Genomic DNA, 25,520 nt, shown 5'->3' with positions numbered 1-25,520 from the left:
AGGGTTCAGAGGTCAGCCCGGGGGTCACCGAGGCCAGCACAATAGGTCACAGTTTGTTTGCAGGATTCGCTCTGAGCGTTCAGGAGGAAAAGATGGAGAGACGTTAGCTAACGAAGCTGCTGCTAACCTCTGACCCCGCCCCCCTCTGCGACCCCTCCCACAGTGACCAGTGAGCTGGTGATGCTCAGCCTGGATCTGGTGAAGACTCGGCTGTCGGTGATGAGCATGGAGATGAGGAAGAACTTCATCCAGGTCATTCTCACGTCTCTGATAGAGAAGTCGGCCGACCCCAAGATCCTTCGCGCCGTGGTGAAGATTGTAGAGGAGTGGGTAAAGAACAACTCGCCCATGGCCGCCAACCAGGTGGGGGTTAGCCACTCCTCTACCGCCGCGACTTCCTGCTTTCGTCTCTCCGCTTCCTGACGCGTCTGTCTGCTTCCTGCCAGATGCCCAACCTGCGGGAGAAATCCGTCCTGCTGGTGAAGATGATGACCTACATAGAGAAACGTTTCCCGGACGAGCTGGAACTCAACGCTCACTTCCTGGACCTGGTCAACTACGTCTACAGGTAACCTGTGACCTGCAGAGGTCAACAGGTCGCTTTAAATACTCAGTTGCTGCCCTCTGTGGTTCCTCTGGGTTTTATTTAGGCTCATCAGAGTAGAGGGGGTCTAACCTCAGAGTCCTTCATCGCAGTAAGATTCTGTTGTAGTGATTCCAACATGGTAAATGTGAGTAGGGTGTGAATACTTTGGGAAATCTGTTAAATGTTTAGTCATCAATAAATAAATAAATCAGTTAATCAGTAATAATCTCCAGATCAGCTCCACTCTATTGATGTTCAGATTTTCTCATGTTGGTGTTGGATGGATTCTTCATGAAGGAATGCTGCGATTGATGGTTAGAAAATAAAATGTTTATTTTCTGATTTAGGAAGGAATTGAATTAGTTATGTTTTTCTAATGTATAAAAACAAACTTTAGTGATTAAAGCAGAATGATTATTGATCATCAAACTGAACCGATAGCTATGCTGCTGCTGAGGCGTTTGGACTCTGCTGATGACGCAGCGTTCGTCTTTCTCCAGAGACGAGAGCCTGTCAGGAAGTGACATCACGTCCAAGCTGGAGCCGGCCTTCTTGTCGGGCCTGCGCTGCAGCCAGCCGGCCATCCGGGCCAAGTTCTTTGAGGTTTTCGACGCATCCATGAAGCGGCGTGTCTATGAGCGGCTGCTCTACATCTGCTGCTCCCAGAACTGGGAGGCCATGGGCGGCCACTTCTGGACCAAGCAGTGCATCGAGGTGAGCGCTGGGTCTGGTGCCGGCTCTGGTTCCGGCTCTGGTTCTGACCAGGTTCTGGTTGTGACAGCTGCTGCTGGCGGTGTGTGAGCGCCACACGGTGATCGGTACCAGCTGCCAGGGCTCCATGCTGCCCTCCATCACCAACGTCATCAACCTGGCCGACAGCCACGACCGCGCCGCCTTCGCCATGGCAACGCACGTGAAGCAGGAGCCTCGCGAGCGGGAGACCAGCGAGACCAAGGAGGAGGTGACCCGTTAACCTTTAACCCCAGAGAGCCGCAGCTCGGCCAGTGGGGATGCGGCTCCTAACCTCTTCCCCCTGCAGGACGTGGAGATCGACATCGAGCTGGCGCCCGGCGACCAGTCGGCGCTGCCGAAGACGAAGGAGCAGGCGGAGCGAGACACGGGGAACCAGCTGCACATGCTCACCAACCGCCATGACAAGTTCCTGGACTCGCTGCGGGAGGTCAAGGTAGCGGCGGAGCCAGACGCCTCCGACTGCGCAAAACATTCATTCAGCACAAAACTTTATCCTGCTAATCACAAAAACTCTCCAGAGACAAACAAATTTCTAATTAGCCTGTTTCCTTTCAGGAAATTCGTTTTCATAATTTCAGTTTTATGATTGATGGAAACACAGAAACCCAGATGCAGTGTTGTATAGTAACGAAGTAAAAATACTTCACTACTTTACTTAAGTATATTTTGGAGTACTTCATACTTTCCTGGAGTATGAAAATTTTTGATGACTTTCACTTTTACTTCACTATATTTCCGAACTTAATTGCGTACTTTTACTCCGATACATTTTCAATGTGTGGTTTAGTTACTCGTTACAAAAAAGCGAGAGAGAGAAACGCAGTGTTTTGACCCCACCTACTGATTAGCAAGTAGCAAGCAGGCTACCGAACAAAGTCCGTAGCCTGCTTGCCTGGGCTTGTTCATCACCTCCAATAGGATACACCTGTTTCGCTTCTCCCATTGTTGGGGAAACCAGAACACCTTACAGCGGGGGGGGGAGTGCTGCCCGCACTGACGCGGCTCAGGGATTACGTGACACGCAGCGCTGTGCGCAGTGCCCTATAATGCACTGTAAGCTATGTAATGTGTTTTGAGGCAGTTGACCAAAATCCCGGACAATTTTTAAATTCCCCCCGGACATCTTTTTAGGTCTGAAAAGTAGGACATGTCCGGGAAAAAGAGGACGTCTGGTCACCCTAGTTCAATGGGGGACAGAAGCCATAGCGATAGCAATTTAGACTAAATTTAACGAATATAGGAAAGGCATGCAAGTTCAAAACCACAAACCATTAACATGTGCTACTCTTTAAAACTGGAACAATTTATTAGCAGGTTTAATTTTGCCTGCACTTGGTTGTGTACATTATTTTAAGTGTATTTGACAAGTTTACCAAAATATAAAAAATGTCATTCAAACTGCATTTGCTTTGTTTTACTTTTTACTTGTACTTTTCATTACATTACTTGAGTACATCCATTTTTACAGTAATTTCCATACTTAAGTACAAGAAGTTTCAGATACTTTAAGACTTTTACTCAAGTAACATTTCAGTCAGTGACTTGGACTTTTACCAAAGTCATATTTTGGAGAGGTACCTATACTTTTACTTGACTCTGAGATTTCAGTACTTTATACAACACTGCCCAGATGCTGCTGAACGCAGCTCCACCGGGCCCGTCATGCTCACTCTGGATCTGTTTCTGGTTCTGATTGGTGGCTGTGTGGTGTTGCAGACCGGCGCCCTGCTGAACGCTCTGGTCCAGCTGTGCCACATCTCCACTCCGCTGGCTGAACGGACCATGGTGCAGCTGTTCCCCCGACTCTGGAAGATCCTGTCCGACCGCCAGCAGCATGTGAGTTTCCAGCTGCTGCTAACCCTTTAAATAGGCCGTACATTTTTACCTTTACGCTTCTAAATGGTCAATCTAAGGGAAAAAAACTTTCCGTAAATATGGGAAAGTTTAAGGTGCTCTTTTGATAAGAGAGCACCTTATTAAAAGCTGCATGCTCTAATTTTAGAAGGAAAATACATTTTGTACAAGCTGCACTGGATTTTGCGCTGCAGGTGTCCCACATTACTATATGAGACATTTACTCAGAAAGATATTACACTTGAGGATTTTTTAACTTTTAATTTAAAAGATAACATAAACAAATATTATTGCAAATGCTTTTTATTTGAACTCTAACACAGCTACCTTTAAATAAACATACGTATCAGAAACACAAATTGCGTTGCAATGCTGGAACGGCGAAGCTTTCCAAACGCACCACTGCACCTGAGCCACACCCCGAGGCGCTGCGCCATCACGCTCGTGTCGCTGTCGCACCAAAGCAGCACAAATACTAGACCACACAAACACCGGCTGTATGCACACGGTTCACAGAAACAGCGGATCTGCTCTGTGTTTTTTTGTTTTCTTTTTTTACTAATTATACTAAATAGTAAAGAAAGGAAATGTAAGCCTACCCCTGTGATCCACGAAAGGTTGTGAGATTCGCAGGTTCAAATGATGTTTCTGAGACGTCCAGAGGAAGAGGAGGTGAAGCAACAATGTTTGCTTGATTTCTACTCTTTTGGCAAAGTTTGACTAGATTCAACTGTTTAACCCGCAGTCTTAGCGTGACATTCAGGAAACGTGAGGCAGATGTCACGGTCGGCCCTTCGGGTGACCCGTCAGCTCTTCAGTTCAGGAAACCACCCAAAAAAAAGTTACCCTAGAACTAGAACCGCGCTCACTGTAAAAAGCTCAGGCGGGGTAAAACTCCTCTTACTGGTTTTTAGTTAGCTTCACTGCATAGTCAGAGCTTACAGAAAGAGCTGCTGACCAACAACATTTAGGTTTATGACAGACATGTCCCCCCCACAGGCTCACACAGGCTACGTACAAGATATTTTGACACAAAATACCTTCTTGCTTATCTACAATGCTGTTAATAACAAAGACGGTTAGATAATAAAACAATCCAGTAACTATTTTTTTAATTTAAAGGAAAATCTCCAGGTATGCACAGCGCCACTGGATTTACTGCTCTTTGAATTGTGAAAGTGCTCTTGATATATCGCACAATTTCATTGGACCTCTGCGAACTACTGATCAGTTTGATTGGTCTACTGCTGCGGCCAGCATGAAAACAACCATGCGTCAGCTGCACCGTATTATAGGCTGCAGAGCTCAGCAGCTAGTACTCCAGAACTTACGGTATTTTACTTTCACTGCATTAAATCTTTTCAACAACTTCAGGTTTATTCATAAATGCAGTTTTTAAGTCTTAAAATCTTTTCTTTATTTATATGTTTTGTTTTGTCAAAAAAAAGCTTAATTTCTTTTTTATATAATTTTGAAGGATAAAAACCCCAAATATTTTCCAAAAATAAACTGATGTTGGTGTTTCAGCCTTGATCAGGTCAAAAATTAAAAACCCAGAACAGTTTACTAATTAAAAGTGTTATAAAAATTACATTTTTTTCACTGCATTAAATCTAAGCCAGACTTAGTTTTTATATATTTATTTTCATATTTGTGTTTTTCTGCCCTTTTTGTAAAACACTTTGAGCTGCTCAAATAAACTTAACTTGATCCAAAAACCATTTCTTAATAAAAAACAGAAAATGTGCAGTATTTTGTCGAAGGACTAAAGCTGATCCTGTTGCTCTGAGAGGAAACCGCTGTGTCTCTGTCGCAAAGGAACAAGAGAACCAATAAAACTCCTGGTTCAGTTTGATAGAATTAACCTTTAATCAGAGATATTGATCGTCTAAAGGACCAGATAAGCTGGAGGGCTCATGCTGGGGCAGGAAGGGTTAAAATGATCATCTGTGTAGTTTGTGGTAGTTTGTTGCTCCAGCTGTGTGTAACTCCAGAAATGTTTCAGTTTCCAGAAAGTGAAGCTTCCTCTGTTCATGCTTGAACATGCTCACCTTGATGCTAAGCGATTAGCCTCTCCAGCAGCTGCTTGTTTACTCTGGTCGCCAGCGCGTCGCATGGCTGCAGGACGGCGCAGAGAGCATCTGCTCGTCAGATGACGCCTTGGCATTTGGTGGTGTGATTAAAAGCAGCATTGATCTGCAGCAGAGGGAATTCTGTTCATAACTGACATCAGAAGGTGTCGGTCATGATTCCCACCTACAGAATCATCTGAGGTTTAGTTTTCTTCCAAACTGAGCCAATTTGTTCAGGTTGTGGAGAAACGCTCAGGAAGGCAGTAAATTATTAATGCAGCAATGAATTCATGGGTCTGTCTGTCATTCCTGGAAACCTGCATCATGTTGCATCCTGAACACGCAACAAAACGCTGTTATCAACAGTATTTATCAATATCATGCAGCTGCTAGTGAGGCGCAGGTGATGATGGTGTGTGTGTGTGTGTGTGTGTGTGTGTGTGTGTGTGTGTGTCAGGCCCTGTCTGGAGAGATGAGCCCCTTCCTGTGCAGCGGCAGCCACCAGGCGCAGCGGGACTGCCAGCCCAGCGCGCTGCACTGCTTCGTGGAGGCCATGTCCCAGTGCGTGCCCCCCATCCCCATCCGGCCCTGCGTGCTCAAGTACCTGGGGAAGACGCACAACCTGTGGCTGCGCTCCACCCTCATGCTGGAGCAGCAGGCCTTCGAGAAGGGCCTCAGCCTGCACAGCAAGCCCAAGCAGAGCGCCGACTTCTACGAGCAGGAGAGCATCACTCCGCCTCAGCAGGTAGGCTGGCGCTAACCTCTGCACCAGAGGTGGTTCTGGTTCTGGCTGGTTCTGGGCTCATGGCTCCGCTCCCTGCAGGAGATCCTGGACTCGCTGGCAGAGCTTTACTCGCTGCTGCAGGAGGAGGACATGTGGGCCGGACTCTGGCAGAAGAGATGCAAGTTTCCTGAGACGGCGACGGCCATCGCCTACGAGCAGCACGGCTTCTTTGAGCAGGTCAGGAACACGGAGTCCAGTTAATCCGGTTAATCTGGTTAGTCTGGTTAATCTGGGTTATCAGCTGGAGATGAGCAGGATGAGCTTTGATGCTCTGATATGAAATCCTGTCTGGATGATTGAAGCTTCCTGTTGATCTATCAGAGAGGATCCATCATGGCCGCTCTTCTGTCCAAGGCTTTGTTCTCTGCAGGTTTTGTTTGTTGCTACTTAAATGAGCCGCAGTCAGATGTCTGTGTGAACGATTCCCATCCCAAAGCGACTTGGAGAAGAAGAACGAAGCCGTCCTGCCGCAGCGCTCGGTTTACGCAGTAAAGATGGCCGCCACTAACTACAACATGTCTCATATTAATGACGGAAAAGTCGTTAAATGCAACATGAGCGTTCAGACTGCAGGTGCTTTGAAAACTATTAGATTTATTTCTTCACCTGAATGAGGATCGGATTATTTTCTGTGAAGATCGGAATCGGATCGACTGATTCCGACCCAATCAGTTGGATTCGCCTGCGGTGTGAACCAGAGCTGAAACGATTCCTCCAATGATTCCAGGACCTCCATTATTAAAATTCCTCGAGGAAAATGTACCTGCCTCAAAGCTTCGTTAATTTATGTTTTATTATTTAGCGCACCGTGTTTCGGCCGGGACATTATTTGCGTTGCGCTGAGCTCTGACTTCCTCCTCTGAGTTGTTGACCAAAGCTAAGTGTTAGCGGCATAAAGTCCAATGTTCAAGTTCAGCCTGGGAGGATTTTATTGATCCATAATAATGTCCGGGGTTTCGTTGTTTTCGGGGGACCAATAAGCATCCTTAAAATGACTGGCGCCATGCCTGCAATACGGCAGCCTTTCTCCTCCAGGAGCTGCTGGTTCAGAGCGAACGGCAGGAAGAGCTGCAGGTATTAATACAGGTGAGCGGATAGACTGAACACGGCGGGCGGCTGAGGAGCTGATGGTTACAGTGTAAGTGTAGCTTTACGGACGAACCGCACAATAAATTTCATATCATCCTGGTCTGAACAAACGGCTGGCGGAGCGTCATGATGGTTCATGGCTGGTAGACGAGTTTCTGAGTGTGACGAACGAAGGTGCCATAAATATTCCGTATTGCTCCCCCAGTTCTTACGTTTGCCCCCGGTCTATTTCCTCCCATCTTACTTCGTTCGTTCACCTGCCCCCCACCGCCCCAAAGCTCAAGGAGACATTTCCCGTTTTCTCAAACACAAAGCTTGTCAGGTTATGGGGCAAGGCGAGAATTCATCTATTAAACTGACTGGAGATAAATACATAAACTAAAAGCTGGAGTATAGACTTTTTTTCTTTTAGCCTGACTCTTTATTATTAAATTGAATATAATGTCAGATTTTTGTATAACTTATCTTCAGGTTAATTTAGAAAGTGAGCTGTTATTGTTACAGGTTAGTTTTCTAAACTACAGAAAACTTATTGTTAGAGAAGCTCAAAAATGAAAAATTAGACTGATATTGATATGTGATAGTAACACCGGTGTTATGCCAGATTTACCAATATTTTATTTTATCAAATTTTTTATCCAAATACTCTATTAATCCTAAGAATAATCGATAGATTACTCGATTACTAAAATATTCATTTACAACAGCCCTAGTGTGAATGCAGCCAGAATCAGAGTTCCTGAACTTTTCTCCACATGTGAATATCTTGCTGCAGCCGGGCGCTAACCCAGAAAGCTAACCTCAGTGTGATACGTTCACTGGGTCGTAAAGCGTGGGATTTCAGAGTGTCTGGCCTGTGAGACTGTATCCGCTGGTTTCTCTGGATTAATCGTACGGTTTATGGATTTTCCTGGCAAACCTTTCAGTAGATATTGTCCATTTTGTTGTTCTCATGGAAACCTCCGAGTGTGTCTGTAAGCGCCTCCATGTTGCCCAGGCCCAGGAGAGCTACGAGAAGGCCATGGAGAAGGCCAGGAAGGAGCATGAACGGAGCAACGTGTCTCCGGCCATCTTCCCTGAGTACCAACTGTGGGAGGATCACTGGATCCGGTAAGATCTCTGCTAGCAGCTCTTCAGACGCGCCTCAGGAAGTATTCACACCCGGAAGTTTGATTCAAAAACCGGCTTGAAGAACAAATAAACATTTAATGACAAACTGATTTCAGCAGAATAATGATTCACTGACTGATTACAAAATCATTATTTTGTTAAAATCAGTTTTTTGTGAAAAGTCTGCCGATGAAAGGGGTGAGTAGTTTCTGAAGGCGCCGTCATGAGCCTCTCTGTGGCCAGCAGGATTTAAATGGACGCAGCAGTTTAACTGGTTTTAATGTTTGTTTCTGTGCAGCTGCTCCAAGGAGCTGAACCAGTGGGAGCCACTGACTGAGTACGGCCAGTCCAAAGGCCACTGCAACCCCTACCTGGTGCTGGAATGCGCCTGGAGGGTCTCCAACTGGAGCGCCATGAAGGAGGCGCTGGTCCAGGTGAGCAGCAAGCCGCCATGTCGGCTCCTGTGAGAAACCAAAGGATGAGTGTAGGGGCTGCGACCTCTGCTTTTTTTAATCCCCAAATTTCACTCTTTGCCATTTCTGCCATGTTTATTAGCCAGCAGAAACTCCTGAGTTTTATGTTCAGCTAGAAAAAGTGACTGTATTCTGTGAAAATCTGGGATTTATTATGGATTCTGGTTCGTTAGCTTCAGCATTTCCACAGCGATCGCAGGTGCTAGCAGCATTAGCTAACCTCTGTTTTTTATTGCCTCTCTGGTTTCTGCTACATATTAAACCCAGAGCAGCGTTAATGGAAGCAACCTGATATCAGCGCCGTCCAGCTGGAGGGAAACATCAGCTTCCTCCCACCTGCTCCTCATGCATCTGCCCCAGCCTCCCAACTGCCCCCATGCATCTGCCCCAGCCTCCCAACTGCTCCCCATTCATCTGCCCCAGCCTCCCAACTGCTCCCCATTCAGCTGCCCCAGCCTCCCAACTGCTCCCCATTCAGCTGCCCCAGCCTCCCACCTGCCCCTCATCTACCTGCCCCCAGCCCACCTCCCGGTCCAGGTTTCAGCAGCTGCTGTAACAACCGCAGCGTTTGCTGCAGAATGATTGGTTTTTACAGCGGAGGAGCAGGGAACCGCCGCCGTCACTTGGTCTGGACTTCCTGCTTTCCATCAGAGCGGCCTGCGGCTAATGGCGGAGCGACGACGCTCTGACTGATCGCTGTGGTCACAAGAGCATCCTCACCTGAGCTTAGCTGGTCCCACTGAAACAGGAAGAGCTTGGTGCTGAAATATCTTCAGCATTTTGTAATTGATTTTTCTGGAAAGTGAGAAACAAACTGAAATGAAGCTCAGATGTAATTCTGGCCCGACGTTCAGGTCAGCTGGTGGAACCTGCTGGCGGTTCTAGAGGGACGGGTCCGTTTCAGTAGCACTTCCATTTTGATTCGTTGGGTTTTACGCGGTTGTTTTTCTGAATGGCTTGGTTAACATGTGTGACCTCTGACCCCAGGTGGAGCTGAGCTGCCCCAAGGAGATGGCCTGGAAAGTGAACATGCACCGCGGCTACCTGGCCATCTGCAACCCGGAGGAGCAGCAGCTCAACTTCATCGAGAGGCTGGTGGAGATGGCCTCCAGCCTGGCCATCCGGGAGTGGAGGCGGCTGCCGCACATCGTGTCCCATGTTCACACGCCGCTGCTGCAGGTCAGAGGTCACCCGGAGGTCAGGCCGCAGCACGAAGCAGCTCTGACAATCTCCGTCTTCTTCTTGTATGGAAACAAAGAGAGCAGCTGGAGAGAAACAGCTTCCTGTTTTCCCCCAGCTCTGCTCTGGGTGGGGGTAACTACAGGGGTACACGGTGTGTAATTACCCCCCTGCCATCAGATACTGTGTGATTAAGTAGCTGCAGCAGAATCACATTTCCATGATGGATGGAGGCTATGAGTGAAGTTCAGCTTCGGGGGGTCCGGTCCGGTTTCTATCAGAACCAGGACCGGACTGGTGGGAGGTTCTGTTATTTCCCTCCATCCTTCCCTCTGTTTCACACTCTCAGCCATCGGTGACTTCTTTCCCCTCACTATCGATTGCAGGGCCAGGTGAATATTGACTGATTATCGATCATTCAGTCAGTCAGTCAGTCATCTACTGTGAGCCAGTCAGAGAGGACAACCCCCCCTCTATTCTGTGATCTATTCAGGATCACAGAATAGGGCTTGGGGAGCCTGTCGCTAACGTTGCTGGTTGCTGTGCAGGCGGCGCAACAGATCATCGAGCTGCAGGAAGCGGCACAGATCAACACCGGGCTGCAGCCCAGCAACCTGGGCCGCAACACCAGCCTGCACGACATGAAGACGGTGGTGAAGACGTGGAGGAACCGGCTGCCCATCGTCTCTGACGACCTGTCCCACTGGAGCAGCATCTTCATGTGGCGGCAGCACCACTACCAGGGTGAGGGGCGTCATTACTGTAGCTAACTGTGTGTTAGCATGCTAGCTTTCGCCACAAACACAGATGAAAACCATTTGTATTTAAAACAGGCTTCTTACAGGACGCCTCTGACTAAACCAGGTGTGTTTATCGCTAAGCTGCTCACAGGAACTGATTTTAATCACATTTTTAAATTTATTGATATTTATTGCTGCTGTTATGGAACAATTACTGCAGAAAATAGTAAAACTGTTTTAGATAATTCTGTCTAGTTTGTTTTTATTTAACTTTATTGGAATTTATTCAAACAAAGATTGAGAATTATTTTACAATAAAATCCCGCTGCTAGCCGCCGTAGCTCTCCTTAGTGTTGCCATGGTAACATAGACACACCCTGAGAGATGGCTGCTTGGTGGCAGGAAGGGTCGAATTTAAAAGGCTGCGAAGAGATCAGGGCGACATGCACAGTAACACAGACACAGTAACGATGCATTCAGGGACCTCGGGTTTCTGGAACGTCCTCTTGACCGCTGTCTCTCTGCAGCCATAGTGACGGCGTACGAGACGAACACGCAGCACGACCCCAACAACAACAATGCCATGCTGGGCGTCCACGCCTCGGCGTCCGCCATCATCCAGTACGGGAAGATCGCCAGGAAGCAGGTAAGGCTCAGGCTCCGCCCACACAGGAAGACTGACTGGGTTCTGGGGACAGGAGGACTGGAAGCAGTTAGCGTTTCGCCCTCAGTGGAAACTCAGATGAAGAGCCAGAGGCTGAACCGGACCAGTTCGGACGGGACCTCCACCCCTTCAGAACCGCTTTACAACCCTTTGGGCCATTATCGGGTTTCCTATGGGAACTTTTTACCCAGAAGCACAAGCTGATCTGAACAGGAAGTGGAGGCAGTGCACCACTGATGAACCTCCTGCCTGAATTGCATCCGGAACATGGAAGAGTTCCCGGTCAGAAGAACGATAGATCAGGCTGTAAAAAAAAACAACCTCTCTTACTCCAGATAATACAGGAACTGCTTGGTTCTTAGCACTCGTTTCCCAGGGGAAACTTTTTAATGACACACCGCCTCCATTAAACACCATCAATATGAACTGATATCATGTTTCGTCTCTGATTTTGGATTTAAACTCGGTGTAATAGACACTGACTGCTTCCAACCCTCAACTGAACCCCAGTTCAATGCATTTGCTCTGTCCCTTTAAGCGCTTCCTGTTGTGGGCTGATCACTTCCTGTCTTCTGAAATCTCAGGGTCTGGTGAACGTGGCTCTGGACATCCTGAGCCGCATCCACACCATCCCCACCGTTCCCATCGTCGACTGCTTCCAGAAGATCCGGCAGCAGGTCAAATGCTACCTGCAGCTAGCCGGAGTCATGGGCAAGAACGAATGCATGCAGGTAACGCCAGCGCAGCGAATGCAGGCAGGTAACTCCAGCGCAGCGAATGCAGGCAGGTAACACCAGCGCAGCGAATGCATGCACGTAACACCAGCGCAGCGAATGCAGGCAGGTAACACCAGCGCAGCGAATGCAGGCAGGTAACACCAGCGCAGCGAATGCAGGCAGGTAACACCAGCGCAGCGAATGCAGGCAGGTAACACCAGCACAGCGAATGCAGGCAGGCAACTCCAGCGCAGCGAATGCAGGCAGGCAACTCCAGCGCAGCGAATGCAGGCAGGCAACTCCAGCTCAGCGAATGCAGGCAGGTAACACCAGCGCAGCGAATGCAGGCAGGTAACACCAGCGCAGCGAATGCAGGCAATGCCAGTGAATGCAGGCAGGCAACTCCAGCGCAGCAAATGCAGGCAGGCAACGCCAGCGCAGCGAATGCAGGCAGGCAACTCCAGCGCAGCGAATGCAGGCAGGCAACACCAGCGCAGCGAATGCAGGCAGGCAACTCCAGCGCAGCAAATGCAGGCAGGCAACGCCAGCGCAGCAAATGCATGCAGGTAACGCCAGCGCAGCGAATGCAGGCAGGCAACTCCAGCGCAGCGAATGCAGGCAGGCAACTCCAGCGCAGCGAATGCAGGCAGGCAACTCCAGCGCAGCGAATGCATGCACGTAACACCAGCGCAGCGAATGCAGGCAGGTAACACCAGCGCAGCGAATGCAGGCAGGTAACACCAGCGCAGCGAATGCAGGCAGGTAACACCAGCGCAGCGAATGCAGGCAGGTAACACCAGCACAGCGAATGCAGGCAGGCAACTCCAGCGCAGCGAATGCAGGCAGGCAACTCCAGCGCAGCGAATGCAGGCAGGCAACTCCAGCTCAGCGAATGCAGGCAGGTAACACCAGCGCAGCGAATGCAGGCAGGTAACACCAGCGCAGCGAATGCAGGCAATGCCAGTGAATGCAGGCAGGCAACTCCAGCGCAGCAAATGCAGGCAGGCAACGCCAGCGCAGCGAATGCAGGCAGGCAACGCCAGCGCAGCGAATGCAGGCAGGCAACTCCAGCGCAACGAATGCAGGCAGGTCACGCTAGCGCCATCAGCTCCACCTCCGTCATGAAGGGTCACTGCTCTAGAACTTGAGACTCGTCAAAATGACATTGTTAGGTATCTGAATTAAGAATTGCATGCAAGGCCCCCTTGTGGTTCCTCTTAGCTGTCCAAACAGTTGCCTGCATACTCAGAAAATACCACAAAGTAGGAAATTGCAGCAGGATGAGAGTTGAAGACGAGAATTTCATTAGCTTGAAGATCGCTGCAGAAATCTCTAGACCTTTTCCTATTATTCTCTGCTGAGACATAAACTGCATCTAAAACAGTTTAGAGCAGAAAGAGCTACAAGCTGAAACTGGAACATCTTTCATTTTTTATTGAAATTTCAAAATGCTCCCTAAATCTGGGACATTTTGACTAGATTAATTATTCCAGATAATCCAGATATAGTGATTATGACCAGTCAGAACATTAACTCAAGATATCTGAAATTAAAAAGCTGTTGAGATTAAAAAATGTTCCAGATATCTCATTTGGAGATTTCTTAAAAGGATTTGTGGGTTAGTTTGCTGAGTCATTATTTCAGAATATCTGCAGTTTAATTTGGACCAGTCAAATCTTTTATCTCTGCTATATAAAAACACATTTAAGAAATCCATTTACCGCTCATTTGAATTATGACCAGTCAAAACAAACAGTGAAATGTCTCAGATTTACTTTATAACTAGTTTGTAACTGAAATCTGTTTCAGATTGTCAGTAATTCAGTGCAGATGCCTCCAAACAGCTGGATGATAAATCTGCAATTAGAGAAATCTGAATGAACCGGTCTGAGGTGTCTGGGCTGTCCAGCAGCTGATTTAATGTGAAACTGCCTGCCGTAGGGGTGGCAGCAGGTCGTAGCAGGGACGCATCAGCGCGGCGGCTGCTGTTGAGCCGCACAGCGCTCTGATTAATGGCGCCTTCGCCTCGCCGCTAGTCATTAGCAGAGCCAGCAGACATCGTTTCCTCTGCATCTCCTCCCGCGCCGCGCCTCGTTTGTCACGCCGCCGCATGGAGACACCTAATCAGAGGCGCTCCGTAATGGAAGTTCTGCTTCCTGTCCACCTTCCCTCCATCGAACAGAGCTGCTCCGCTCTTATCTGCAGAGCAATAATCAGAGTCTCTCTGCTTGTGCTCTCAGGGGCTGGAGGTGATCGAGTCAACCAACCTCAAGTATTTCACCAAGGAGATGACCGCCGAGTTCTACGCTCTCAAGGGCATGTTCCTGGCCCAGATCAACAAGTACACTGCCTCCACTTACTTCCTGTTTCCTCAGTTCGATGCTCCTCAGCTAACCTGTTAGCTTTTAGCCCACTAGCTGTGTTCTTGAAGTTCTTTGTCTCCATTTTTGAACTTTTGTGAAGCTTATGTCCAGTTCGGTTTTCTTCCTGGGAATTCGGTAAAAACCCAAAAGAGTCCAAATGTTTCCTTCTACGAAGACGGAGCCACTGGAATCCATTTTGTTTCTGTAGCTTCCCCTATGTTTCGGTAATGTTCCTGTACCGTCTCCATGGCGACATCAGGACTTCCCACGTAGTTACAAAATGGAGGCCGACAGAAAGAGCATTTGTTTTATTTTTTAAAATCTACATTTCGACATTTTAGATTGATTTTGAATCATAGGAAATGAGAATCAGGATTCTAACGGGAGTCCTCTTCTTTTTGGTACCTCTTTGTCATCCTGACTCCGCCCCATCTGATCATTGGCCCCACCCCCTCCTGCTCCCTGGCTCCGCCTCCTCTGACACCTGTCCCCTCTTGTCCTCCCCCTGCAGGTCGGAGGAGGCCAACAAGGCGTTCTCGGCGGCGGTGCAGATGCACGATGTCCTGGTCAAGGCCTGGGCCATGTGGGGAGATTACCTGGAGAACATCTTCGTTAAAGACCGCCAGCTGCACCTTGGCGTCTCTGCCATCACCTGCTACCTGCACGCCTGCCGCCACCAGAATGAGAGCAAGTCCCGCAAGTACCTGGCCAAGGTGAGTGGGGACGTCGTCAGGATCCTCCATATCGAACCGCTCGTCTCCTGACCCAATCTACACCTGATCACTGGGTGGATGGCAGTGCAGCAGTAGCAGTCTGTGTTCCTCCCTGCAGGTCCTCTGGCTGCTGAGCTTTGACGATAAGAACACCCTGGCGGACGCCGTGGATAAATATTGCATTGGCGTTCCTCCCATCCAATGGCTGGCCTGGATTCCTCAGCTGCTGACCTGCCTGGTGGGGTCAGAGGGCAAACCGCTGCTCAACCTCATCAGCCAGGTGAGACCTGAACATCTCCACCCCATCGCTGGGAGGAAATCAGTCTTCCTCATCTTCATCTCTCTCTGCTCTTCTTTCAGCTCAATTTGTTTTTAAATTATTTGTTGAAGAAATTAACCTTAATATCGCATCGCGCCGCGAGAACCAAGCCAGAAATTAAAAGTGGGAACAGTTAGCTCTGGCTAGTGCAGGATTATTATAATCCTGGCTATCCTGGCTGGGATTATTATAATCCTGCACTAGCCAGGATTATAATCCTTCATAATCATTTAATTATGATAAATGATTATCCAGGATTATTATAAACACACAAGTTAAAGAAGCTGATCTTACAGCTGGAGATGATCAGGCAGCTGAATCCTCTCCTCAGAGCTGGACCCAACAGGACCAGTAGAACCATCAAAATAATCAGGACCAGTAGAACCAGTATTACCACCAGAACCAGTACAACCAGTAGAAGCTAACAGTCCCAGCCTGGCTGTTAGCTTCTGGTGTTAATGAACACAATCAGTTTATTATTACCACAATAAATTACTGTTCTTCTTCTCACTGTGTTCCTAATTATCAATAATCAATAACTGCACGTCCCTGAAACAGTGAAGCTTCTGGCTGCTGCTGGTTGGTCGGTTTATGTGCCTAGCCCCGCCCCTTTATCTGATTGGTTGTCCGGTTTGCTTCCTGGATCAGATCCTCTCTGCCCCAATTAAAAGCAACTAGTGCTGAAAAACATCTTCCTAGAGACTACAGGAGTAATGTGGGACAAGGCGTCATGATGTCGGGCTTTTTTATCCCTCCAGCTGATCGGCGTCTCTCTGCTATTGAAGCTTCTAACCTGGCAGCTTTACGCTCTTATAAAAATACTGTCTAACATCTGGAAACAAAGTCCAAGCTTCACCCTGAGGCCCTGATGGAGGCGATCTCCACTCAGGAAGAAGTTCAGGATAAAGTTCTGTTTCTTGTTCTATTAATTCTGCATAATAATTTATTTAAAGCTGTTTTTTATCAATATTTGCTGTGAATTTAGCTGATAAAGTCTAACTTACATCACTATGACATCACAACGACTAATCGACTTTGACTTGACTTTTATCATGTTGTAGTCGACCTTAAAAAATCTGAAGTGGGGCGTGCCGTGGTGGCGTAGGGGACAGCGCCACCCACGTTTGGAGGCCTTGAGTCCTCGATACGGCCGTCGCGGGTTCGATTCCCGGACCCAGCGACATTTCCCACATGTCTTCCCCCTTTCCTGTCAGCCCACTTTCATTTAAGGGACACTAGAGCCCACAAAAGACCCTGGAGGGGAGGAAATAAATAAATAAAATAAATAAATCTGAAGTCGTTCAACTCCTAGAACCAGGCGATACAGACTCAGTTTGATCACCAGAATTTGGCACGATTGTGATAAGAAATATTCTGATAAAAAACTAATTTTTACAGTAAGTTTTAGGAGGCTGCAGTATTATACTGCCACAGACACAAATTTCATTAAAAAACATTAGTATTTTAAACAGGCTTCCGCAGGGACGCCTGTGGCTGAATGAAGGGAGATTTATTCACTGACGTTGCATTGAATCATATTTTCTATTCTGCTGATATTTGTTGACATTTTTATGCAACAAACTGGAGAAGCTTGTAAATATAATATTTGATATTATACAGTCAGTTTATTTTACATCAATAAATTAATTTTATCATGACAACGAATCAAAATGCTTCAAAAACTTTTCAAAATAAAGTTAAACCAATGAATGAGGCGTAGCGCTCTCTCTCTCTCTCTCTCTCCTGCTGACCGTTATCTTCATCAGTGTCTTCCTCTTCTTTGGGGTCAGTGTGTGACCTTTGACCCTGCTGTTCCCGCCAGGTGGGGCGCGTCTACCCGCAGGCCGTCTACTTCCCCATCCGGACGCTCTACCTGACCCTGAAGATCGAGCAGCGGGAACGCTACAAGAGCGGTGAGTCGCCCCGACCTTTGACCCATTGGAAGACAAACCAGAGCCTAAAGAGGCTTTCAAAAGTATTCACACCCTGGCAGTGGTTCTCATGGCAACCACAACCTGCATGTGTTTAGGGTAAAATGTGACAGGAAGCCACTCAGGGGCAGTGTTGTTACAGCGGCCTAGTCAAAGTCCAGACCTCAGTCCACCACTGCATCTGGACGTGATGTTGAAGATCTCAGATGTTCTCACAGGAACTAAACATTCCGCCACACTTTTCAGATTTGTATTTAAATATAGAATCGTGGATTAGTTTGGTTGCCGTTGCTCGGTTCTGGTCCAGACCCGGTTGCTCGGTTCTGGTCCAGACCCGGTTGCTCGGTTCTGGTCCAGACCCGGTTGCTCCGTTCTGGTCCAGACCCGGATGTAGAACTGCCATCAGGATTTCCTGATGTCTCTGCATTTCAGATTCATCCGGCCAGCAGCAGCCCGGCTCGGTGGGGGCCCAGCCTCACTCGGGGGCGTCCGACCCGGGCCCCATCCGGGCCACGGCGCCGATGTGGCGCTGCAGCCGCATCATGCACATGCAGCGGGAGCTTCACCCGACGCTGCTGTCGTCTCTGGAGGGGATCGTGGACCAGATGGTTTGGTTCAGGGAGAACTGGCACGAGGAGGTGAGGCGCAACACCCACAGCTTGTTACCATGGTTACAGCCACCCACAGCTGGTTACCATGGTTACAGCCACCCACAGCTGGTTACCATGGTTAACTACAAGGTCTGTCATTAACTAGTCACATTTTAAACCGTCCCTCCACGTCGTCCCAGTGAGGCTGCTGGTGTTCATCTCCAGGTCGGCCTGGTCAACTTTCTAAAGCAGTGGTCCCCAACCACCGGGCCGCGGACCAATTGGTACCGGGCCGCGCAAGAAATAATGAACTACTTCTGGATCTTTTATTTTGAAAATCCTAAACCGGATTTTACAGCTTACGTCTTGGGCCCTCAAAATTGAGCCAACTTGCAGCAGAATGAGTTAGGGTTAGGGTAACCCGCTCCCCCCCGGTCCGTAGCAAGATTGCGAAGGGCTGACCGGTCCGCGCGACTAAAAAGGTAAATCTACTAATTAACATTTTCATCAAATTCTCTTTTTTCTGCTAAGTTATTTAATAAATATGATCAGATCTGAACGTCAGACGAGTTCATCTCAGAGTTTCTCATCATTTATTTCTTTAGAAATCTGCACTGTGGATGCTGACATTAGCATTAGCTGCTACATGTTAGCATTCAGATGCTATCTTAGGCTAGCATGGCTGCTGATAGGCTAACTGCAGTTAGCACAACTTGAACACAACAACAGTCTCTTCCATCGTCCAATCAGATCATGTAGAAACAGAAACTAACCGAGAGAATCTGCCTCCATCGCTGCTGTTAGCAATGTAGCTTTAGCATCAGGTTTACAGGTGGGGTTAGGGTTCCAGGCAGAACCTTAATATATAAAACATACAAAGTGATTAATGCTGCTTATTGTTTGAAAAATCTACATAATTAATCTAATTGAATGCATTAAAATCCATATTCCTAATATTTCTTCATCGGAACTGAACATGTAAATTACCAAAAAGGTTGTTTCATGTTTTTCGTCCTCCTCGTCTCTGCTGAATTCACTCTTCATCCTCACCTTCCTGTCAGTGAAATGTGCTCCTGTCCAGCACTAATGGAGCAGCTGATGAAGGTCTAACCCTCCTCCTCCCCCCGCAGGTGCTGCGGCAGCTGCAGCAGGGCCTAGCTAAATGCTACTCTGTGGCGTTTGAGAAGAGCGGCGCCGTGTCGGACGCCAAGATCACGCCTCACACGCTGAACTTTGTGAAGAAGTTGGTGAGCACGTTTGGTGTGGGCCTGGAGAACGTGTCCAACGTGTCCACCATGTTCTCCAGCGCCGCTTCAGAGTCGCTGGCCCGCCGGGCCCAGGCCACCGCTCAGGACCCCGTCTTCCAGAAGATGAAGGGCCAGTTCACCACAGGTTGGCTCAGGCACACACCTGGAGGGTCTCTTCACTAATTGTGGCATATCTATAGGAAACTAGCTCCTCTGGATTCATTTTTTATTTTTTTGGGAGGAATATGAAAACAATTGCATGCCACACTTTTCAGATTTATATTGGAAAATCATTCGTCACATTTCTGCAGCACCAGCCGGGGATTTACTCCACCAGTTTGACTCAGATTCACCAGGAACTAAATCTGAGTTTCCTCCTCCTAGAACCAGAACCAGAACCAGATGGTTTAGTTTCTCTGAGCAGCTGAGAGAAAAGCGTCTCAGATTCCTGCTGTTGCTGCAGTGGAGCTGCGGCGCCTGTGGGGTTCCAGCCTGGTTCTGCTCTGCATGAGGGAACCAGACTGCTGTTCACTGGGACCAGTTTAAACTGGTCCAGTTTAAACCGGTACAAACCGGGTCCGGCCAACCGGCTGTTTTGATTGGTCGTTCTTGGTTCCAGATGTTTTAGTCCTGCACTGAAGTTATTTTCCAGCTGGATGTGATTTCCTCCATGATCCACTAGAGGCAGCGTTGAGTCTTCAGGCTGTGTTGCCATGGAGACGGCAGATAGAGACGCCATGGTCTCGCTAACATCAAGTAATTCCAGTCAGTCGAAACGTAAATAAATAAAAGGTCAAAGGTCAGCAGCTTCCTGGTGAACCAAGCCAGGAGTCCAGGGGCCTCATGTATCAAACTCTGTGCAGTTTTCACACTAAAACATGGCGCACGGAGAAATGTAGAAAATGCGACGCACAAAACAATTTGGATGTATGGAGCCGGGCTGCGCTCCTTTCCTTTATAAATCCTGATTTGCAGCTGCTGCTCCGCCTGTCGCCTCCATAAATACATATTAATGTAATTTGGTATAAATACTAGGAAGTCGCCATGTGAAGCCGTAACCATGGCAACCATCCTTGTTTGTGGCAGAATAGTATTTATAATAGTTATTATATATTTTATTTAAAAGGTGCTTTCACTTAAAAAAAAATGTAAAAATTAAAGAAAAAACCTCCAAATGAATCCTAAAGATCTCAGAGCAGCAGAGCGTTCAGCCGGGATTTAAACGTTTCTTCTGAATCCAGGAATCATGAGCAGAAGTTACATTTACAGAGTCCAGATGATTTCTGTCCATAAGGCGCATTCACAAAGCGGGCGGCTCCACTGGAGGACGGCTGCAGCTGGACCGGTACCGGTACCTGCTTTAAGTTCTGCTCAGAGCTCCAGGATGATCAGTCTGGATGAATCTAAACGATCAGAAACCAGCAGATCAATCTGATCTCTGATCAATGGCTCCATGTTCTCCATCAGAGCCAAAGCTCCTCAGGTAGCAGCTCACCTTGGTGCAGCTACTGATATACCTGGGATTGTCTCCACACCTGATCACCTTCAATAATCAAACTGTTTGATCAGCCCTGGTTTCTCTCTAGTGAGAATAAATAGATGCATTCAGACGATGAATTTCATCTTTATGAGACACAAACTGAGCAACATGATTATTTACACTGAGGTTTTCACATCCTTTATTTCTATTTTCTTTATTTTGTGTTAGCTTATTGTCTGAGGATAAATGCGGTTCAGTTTCATCGTTTAAACAATAAAATATTAAAATCATAAATCATCGGGTTTGAAACTTCTTGGTCTAAATAACTGAATGTCGTCGGGTCTCAGTGGATTTTGGTTTGTAGTTTATTATTGTCCACAGAAAAAGTTTGAGTGGCTGCTGCACATTTTCACGCCAGCAAAAACGTGTGCGTATATTTATGTCAACTTTGAACCAAAGTTCATTTGTATTGATGCCGATTTGTGCGTAAAATACGGCGGCACACATTTTTTTTAACGCTTTACACATGAGGCCCTGCTGCTGTTCTGCAGCATCGTGACTCTGAGGAGTTAGTTTCCTCTCCTGCTCAGCGCTGAGCGACGTTTATAACTCAGCTCCAGCTCTGCAGCGCGTACAGGCTGTGACGGTCTGGAGGAGGAGAGTGGGAACCGTGGCTGTTTTAAAGTGGGGTGGGAAACTTTTCCAGGTTTCATGGATCCACAGGAGAAACTGAGCAGAAATCATATTTAAACAGATTCAGTAGATTTTCTCCAACTGTGAGGATCAGTTCTTTACAAGCTTCCACCTCGTTTTTGACTATTAAATGAACGTCTCTGTTTCCACCCAGATTTGGATGAATATTAAAATGAAAAGCTTTTTTCCTCTCACAGACTTTGACTTCAGCGTTCCTGGCTCCATGAAGCTCCACAACCTGATCTCCAAGCTGAAGAAGTGGATCAAGATCCTGGAGGCCAAGACCAAGCAGCTTCCCAAGTTCTTCCTCATCGAGGAGAAATGTCGCTTCCTCAGCAACTTTTCTGCTCAGACCGCCGAGGTGGAAATCCCCGGAGAGTTCCTGATGCCCAAACCAACACACTACTACATCAAGATCGCCAGGTAGGCGCCGTTCCCGCCACACAGCTGAGGAGTGGCAACCCGTCCCTCCGTCATGCCTGCTCCTCCTCTGCAGGTTCATGCCCCGCGTGGAAATCGTCCAGAAGCACAACACGGCCGCGCGCCGCCTCTACATCCGCGGCCACAACGGGAAGATCTACCCGTACCTGGTGATGAACGATGCCTGCCTGACTGAGTCGCGCCGCGAGGAGAGGGTGCTGCAGCTGCTGCGGCTGCTCAACCCCTGCCTGGAGAAGAGGAAGGAGACCACCAAGAGGCACCTCTTCTTCACCGGTATGACCTCTGACCTCTTCAGCCTTTGCAGAGCCTGCTTCCTGCAGGGCTAAAGTTCTTTCCAGTGTTCCAGTCTTTAGATTTCCCTCTGAGATTTTTCCATGCAGCGTCTCGGTGTTTCCTCACTTCCTGTTTCCTCCTCAGTTCCGCGAGTGGTTGCGGTTTCGCCTCAGATGCGTCTGGTGGAGGACAATCCGTCCTCGCTGTCGCTGGTGGAGATCTACAAGCAGCGCTGCGCCAAGAAAGGCATCGAGCACGACAATCCCATCTCACGCTACTATGACCGCCTGGCGACGGTGCAGGCCAGAGGAACGCAGGCCAGCCACCAGGTAGCAAACCCGGCCTGCGGCTCAGCGCCACATCAAGCTAACTGATCCATGGAAGCAGTTTGGTCAGCGGGTATGTAAAGTTGTGAGCCGGCTAAGCGGCGGTGCTGTTGCCTGCAGGTGCTGAGGGACATCCTGAAGGAGGTGCAGGGCAACATGGTTCCCCGCAGCATGCTGAAGGAGTGGGCTCTGCACACCTTCCCCAACGCCACCGACTACTGGACCTTCCGCAAGATGTTCACCATCCAGCTGGCGCTGATCGGCCTGGCCGAGTTCATGCTGCACCTGAACCGCCTCAACCCGGAGATGCTGCAGATCGCCCAGGTAGGACCTTGTGGCGCCATCTGGGAGCGCCTGACTGGACCGTCCTGCAGGGACGATCAAGGTGCCAGTTCACCTTATCTAGGCCTCCGTGATGCTTTCAGGGACCAATCTACACCTCCGTGGTGCGTTCAGGGACCAATATACACCTCCGTGGTGTGTTCAGGGACCAATCGACATCTCCGTGGTGCGTTCAAAGCCTCATTTAGTCCTCGTGATGCATTCAGAGACCTCCAAAACGCCAGCTGCTCCAGTCAGCCAGACGTTGTTCCGACAGACGGTTCCATTCAGTCGCTGCACGCCTCCCTGACTTGTGTGTCGGCGTGTGTGTCGGTGTGTGTGTCGGCATGCTCCGCTCCACAGATCCCATCAGACCCCGGGGCCTTACGGTGGCAGACGGCCCAGCTGCAGCAGAACCTGTGATCCTCCAGAACCTAAGAGGTTCTGCTGCAGCTGAACAGAACCCAGAGCTGGAGGACGGCCGGATTGTCTCATGTCTTCCTGTGTCCGCTTCATGTTGCTACGACGACCAGCAGAGGCCAGGTGTTTGTCACCTGTCTTCAGCTCCCCTGCTGACCTCTGCCCTCTGTCTCCGTTTCCTAGGATACGGGGAAGCTGAATGTCTCCTACTTCCGCTTTGACATCAACGACGCCACTGGCGACCTGGACGCCAACAGGCCAGTTCCGTTCCGCCTGACGCCAAACATCTCCGAGTTCCTGACCACCATCGGCGTCTCCGGGCCGCTCACCGCCTCCATGATCGCTGTGGCGCGGTGCTTCGCCCAGCCCAACTTCAAGGTACCAGAACTAGGCTGTGCTCATCTCTGGGTCGCAGCTTCAGCCTTCAGGCACTCTACACTTTGACTGGGACGTCATGTGACGCAGCGACACAGAGCAATTCAGCAGACCGAAAAGTGTTCTGCCCTTTTTACTCTGAAACCCCTTAACCACGACTGAGCAGAGAAGATCTGAGCAGAGCGACTGAGGCTGACTATGAAACTGACCTGCATGTTTTCCCAGTGACTGCCAATGACTCCCAGTGTCTCCCAGTTCCTCCCAGTGTCTCCCAATGACTCCCAGTGTCTCCCAATGACTCCCAGTGTCTCACAATCTCTCCCAGTGTCTCCCAATGCCTCTCAGTGTCTCCCAATGATTCCCAGTGTCTCCCAATGACTCCCAGTGTCTCCCAATGACTCCCAGTGACTGCCAATGCCTCCCAGTGTCTCCCAATTACTCCCAGTCTCTCCCAATGTCTCCCAATCCCTCCCAGTGTGTCCCAATGCCTCCCAATAACTCCCAATCTCTCCCAATGCCTCTCAGTGTCTCCCAATGATTCCCAATGCCTCCCAATAACTCCCAGTCTCTCCCAATGCCTCCCAGTGTCTCCCAGTACCTCTACCTCCCAGTAACAGATGTTGTCTCATGTCCACCTTGGATAGTTTGGACGTATTTTTGCAGACAGACTGAACCTGTTCTCAGCAGGGGTCTAGTGACGTTTAGTCTTCCTGGCATCCGACTCGGTTTGGGTTTAGCAGCCAGAATGTTCTGACCGTCACAGCATGGTCCGAACATGGGTTCCGGTTGGAGCGTTCTGAGGTCCTGACCCGTCTCTCTGCTCTGTCCCAGGTGGACGGCGTCCTGAAGGCGGTGCTTCGGGACGAGATCATAGCGTGGCACAAGAAGACCCAGGAGGACACGTCGGTCCCACTGTCCCCGGCCGGCCAGCCGGAGAACATGGACTCCCAGCAGCTGGTGTCACTGGTCCAGAAGGCGGTCACCGCCATCATGACCCGCCTCCACAACCTGGCCCAGTTCGAGGGCGGGGAGAGCAAGGTCAACACGCTGGTGGCTGCAGCCAACAGCCTGGACAACCTGTGTCGCATGGACCCGGCGTGGCACCCCTGGCTCTGAGACCGGGACCGGGCCGGTTCTGATGGGGACGGGTCCCTGGAGCTGAAGCTCTGCCCACCTTTTAATTTCAGACTCGAGTTGATCAGGTCAGAACCATGGGTCCATTGGGTCACCTGGTTCCGTCTGCAGAGGTTCTCTTTCTGCCTCTGGATCCCAGGCAGAACCAACCAGAACCGGAACCACTGCAGGAAATTCCTCTTTGTTTTTATGCCCATCAAGGAGTCAAATCTTGTAAAATGTGTATTTTTACTACCTGTTGAATGAGGAATATTTTAGGGTCAAAGGTCACCGGGAGCCGACTCTTCATGCTGATGATGAGGAGGAATCGTTCGCCTCCAGCTGCTCGTGTTTCTTTGGTCTCCTGTACAGAAGCAACTTGTTGGAATAAAATGACATTTTTATCATTAAGAAGCTCAGAGTTTCTGATTCCGATCGGTTCCTCTGGTGTCCAGAACATCTTGGATCTGGTGAAGTTCTGTTGTTGTCCTCCATATTTGCTGCTCCGGCCCAAAGTGGTTCTGTTTGCTGGTCTCCTTGCTTCCCGCCAGTGCCGTGGCCTGGCCCAGTCTGGCCCGTAAACTGTGGTTCTGGTTCTGTTTGGGTCGGTGCGGTCTGCTTGCTCCCTGCTTGTTTACACTCTGCTGCGGTTCTGCTGAGGGTCGGCCCGGTTTCCCTCAACTGGAAATATCTGTGAAGTTCTGTTTGTTTGGTTCCGTGTGAGCGGAGTCTTATTGGGTTTTCAGGTCCGGTTCTGTTCAGCTGAACTGTACTCCATCTAATCTGCTTCAATCGGACCGGACGGGGTCGCCACTCAGAACCAACATGGCTGCTGCTGAGTCACTACTGCCAGGTAAACATGAGGAGAACCAGAACAGAACCAGGTTCTGAAAGG

The 25,520-nt window shown here is 49.0% G+C and overlaps 1 protein-coding gene across 3 annotated transcripts in view; it reads left to right on the top strand.

Annotated features, from left to right (window-relative positions):
- Positions 1–25,036, top strand: part of trrap (transformation/transcription domain-associated protein) — a 52,083-nt gene extending 27,047 nt beyond the window's left edge. For 2 of the 3 annotated variants that reach the window (XM_028029623.1, XM_028029633.1), the window contains 26 exons: positions 164–363; positions 447–568; positions 1,087–1,300; positions 1,368–1,547; positions 1,626–1,772; positions 3,056–3,175; positions 5,723–6,010; positions 6,089–6,226; positions 8,136–8,248; positions 8,547–8,682; positions 9,709–9,900; positions 10,449–10,644; positions 11,168–11,286; positions 11,889–12,035; positions 14,261–14,361; positions 14,895–15,096; positions 15,215–15,376; positions 17,238–17,328; positions 17,779–17,984; positions 19,067–19,328; positions 21,554–21,779; positions 21,853–22,070; positions 22,215–22,399; positions 22,517–22,720; positions 23,321–23,515; positions 24,344–24,628. In XM_028029623.1, the coding sequence (XP_027885424.1) occupies positions 164–363; positions 447–568; positions 1,087–1,300; positions 1,368–1,547; positions 1,626–1,772; positions 3,056–3,175; positions 5,723–6,010; positions 6,089–6,226; positions 8,136–8,248; positions 8,547–8,682; positions 9,709–9,900; positions 10,449–10,644; positions 11,168–11,286; positions 11,889–12,035; positions 14,261–14,361; positions 14,895–15,096; positions 15,215–15,376; positions 17,238–17,328; positions 17,779–17,984; positions 19,067–19,328; positions 21,554–21,779; positions 21,853–22,070; positions 22,215–22,399; positions 22,517–22,720; positions 23,321–23,515; positions 24,344–24,628 (4,649 nt within the window). Of the gene's footprint in view, positions 1–163; positions 364–446; positions 569–1,086; positions 1,301–1,367; positions 1,548–1,625; positions 1,773–3,055; positions 3,176–5,722; positions 6,011–6,088; positions 6,227–8,135; positions 8,249–8,546; positions 8,683–9,708; positions 9,901–10,448; positions 10,645–11,167; positions 11,287–11,888; positions 12,036–14,260; positions 14,362–14,894; positions 15,097–15,214; positions 15,377–17,237; positions 17,329–17,778; positions 17,985–19,066; positions 19,329–21,553; positions 21,780–21,852; positions 22,071–22,214; positions 22,400–22,516; positions 22,721–23,320; positions 23,516–24,343 lie in introns of all 3 variants that reach the window. The other variant, XM_028029614.1, reaches the window with a different exon arrangement.
- The last annotated feature ends 484 nt before the right edge of the window (positions 25,037–25,520 follow it).

Source organism: Xiphophorus couchianus, chromosome 2 (genome assembly GCF_001444195.1).
Source record: "Xiphophorus couchianus chromosome 2, X_couchianus-1.0, whole genome shotgun sequence".
In the NCBI taxonomy this organism is placed as follows: domain Eukaryota; kingdom Metazoa; phylum Chordata; class Actinopteri; order Cyprinodontiformes; family Poeciliidae; genus Xiphophorus; species Xiphophorus couchianus.
This window is presented reverse-complemented; position numbering and strand designations above follow the sequence as displayed.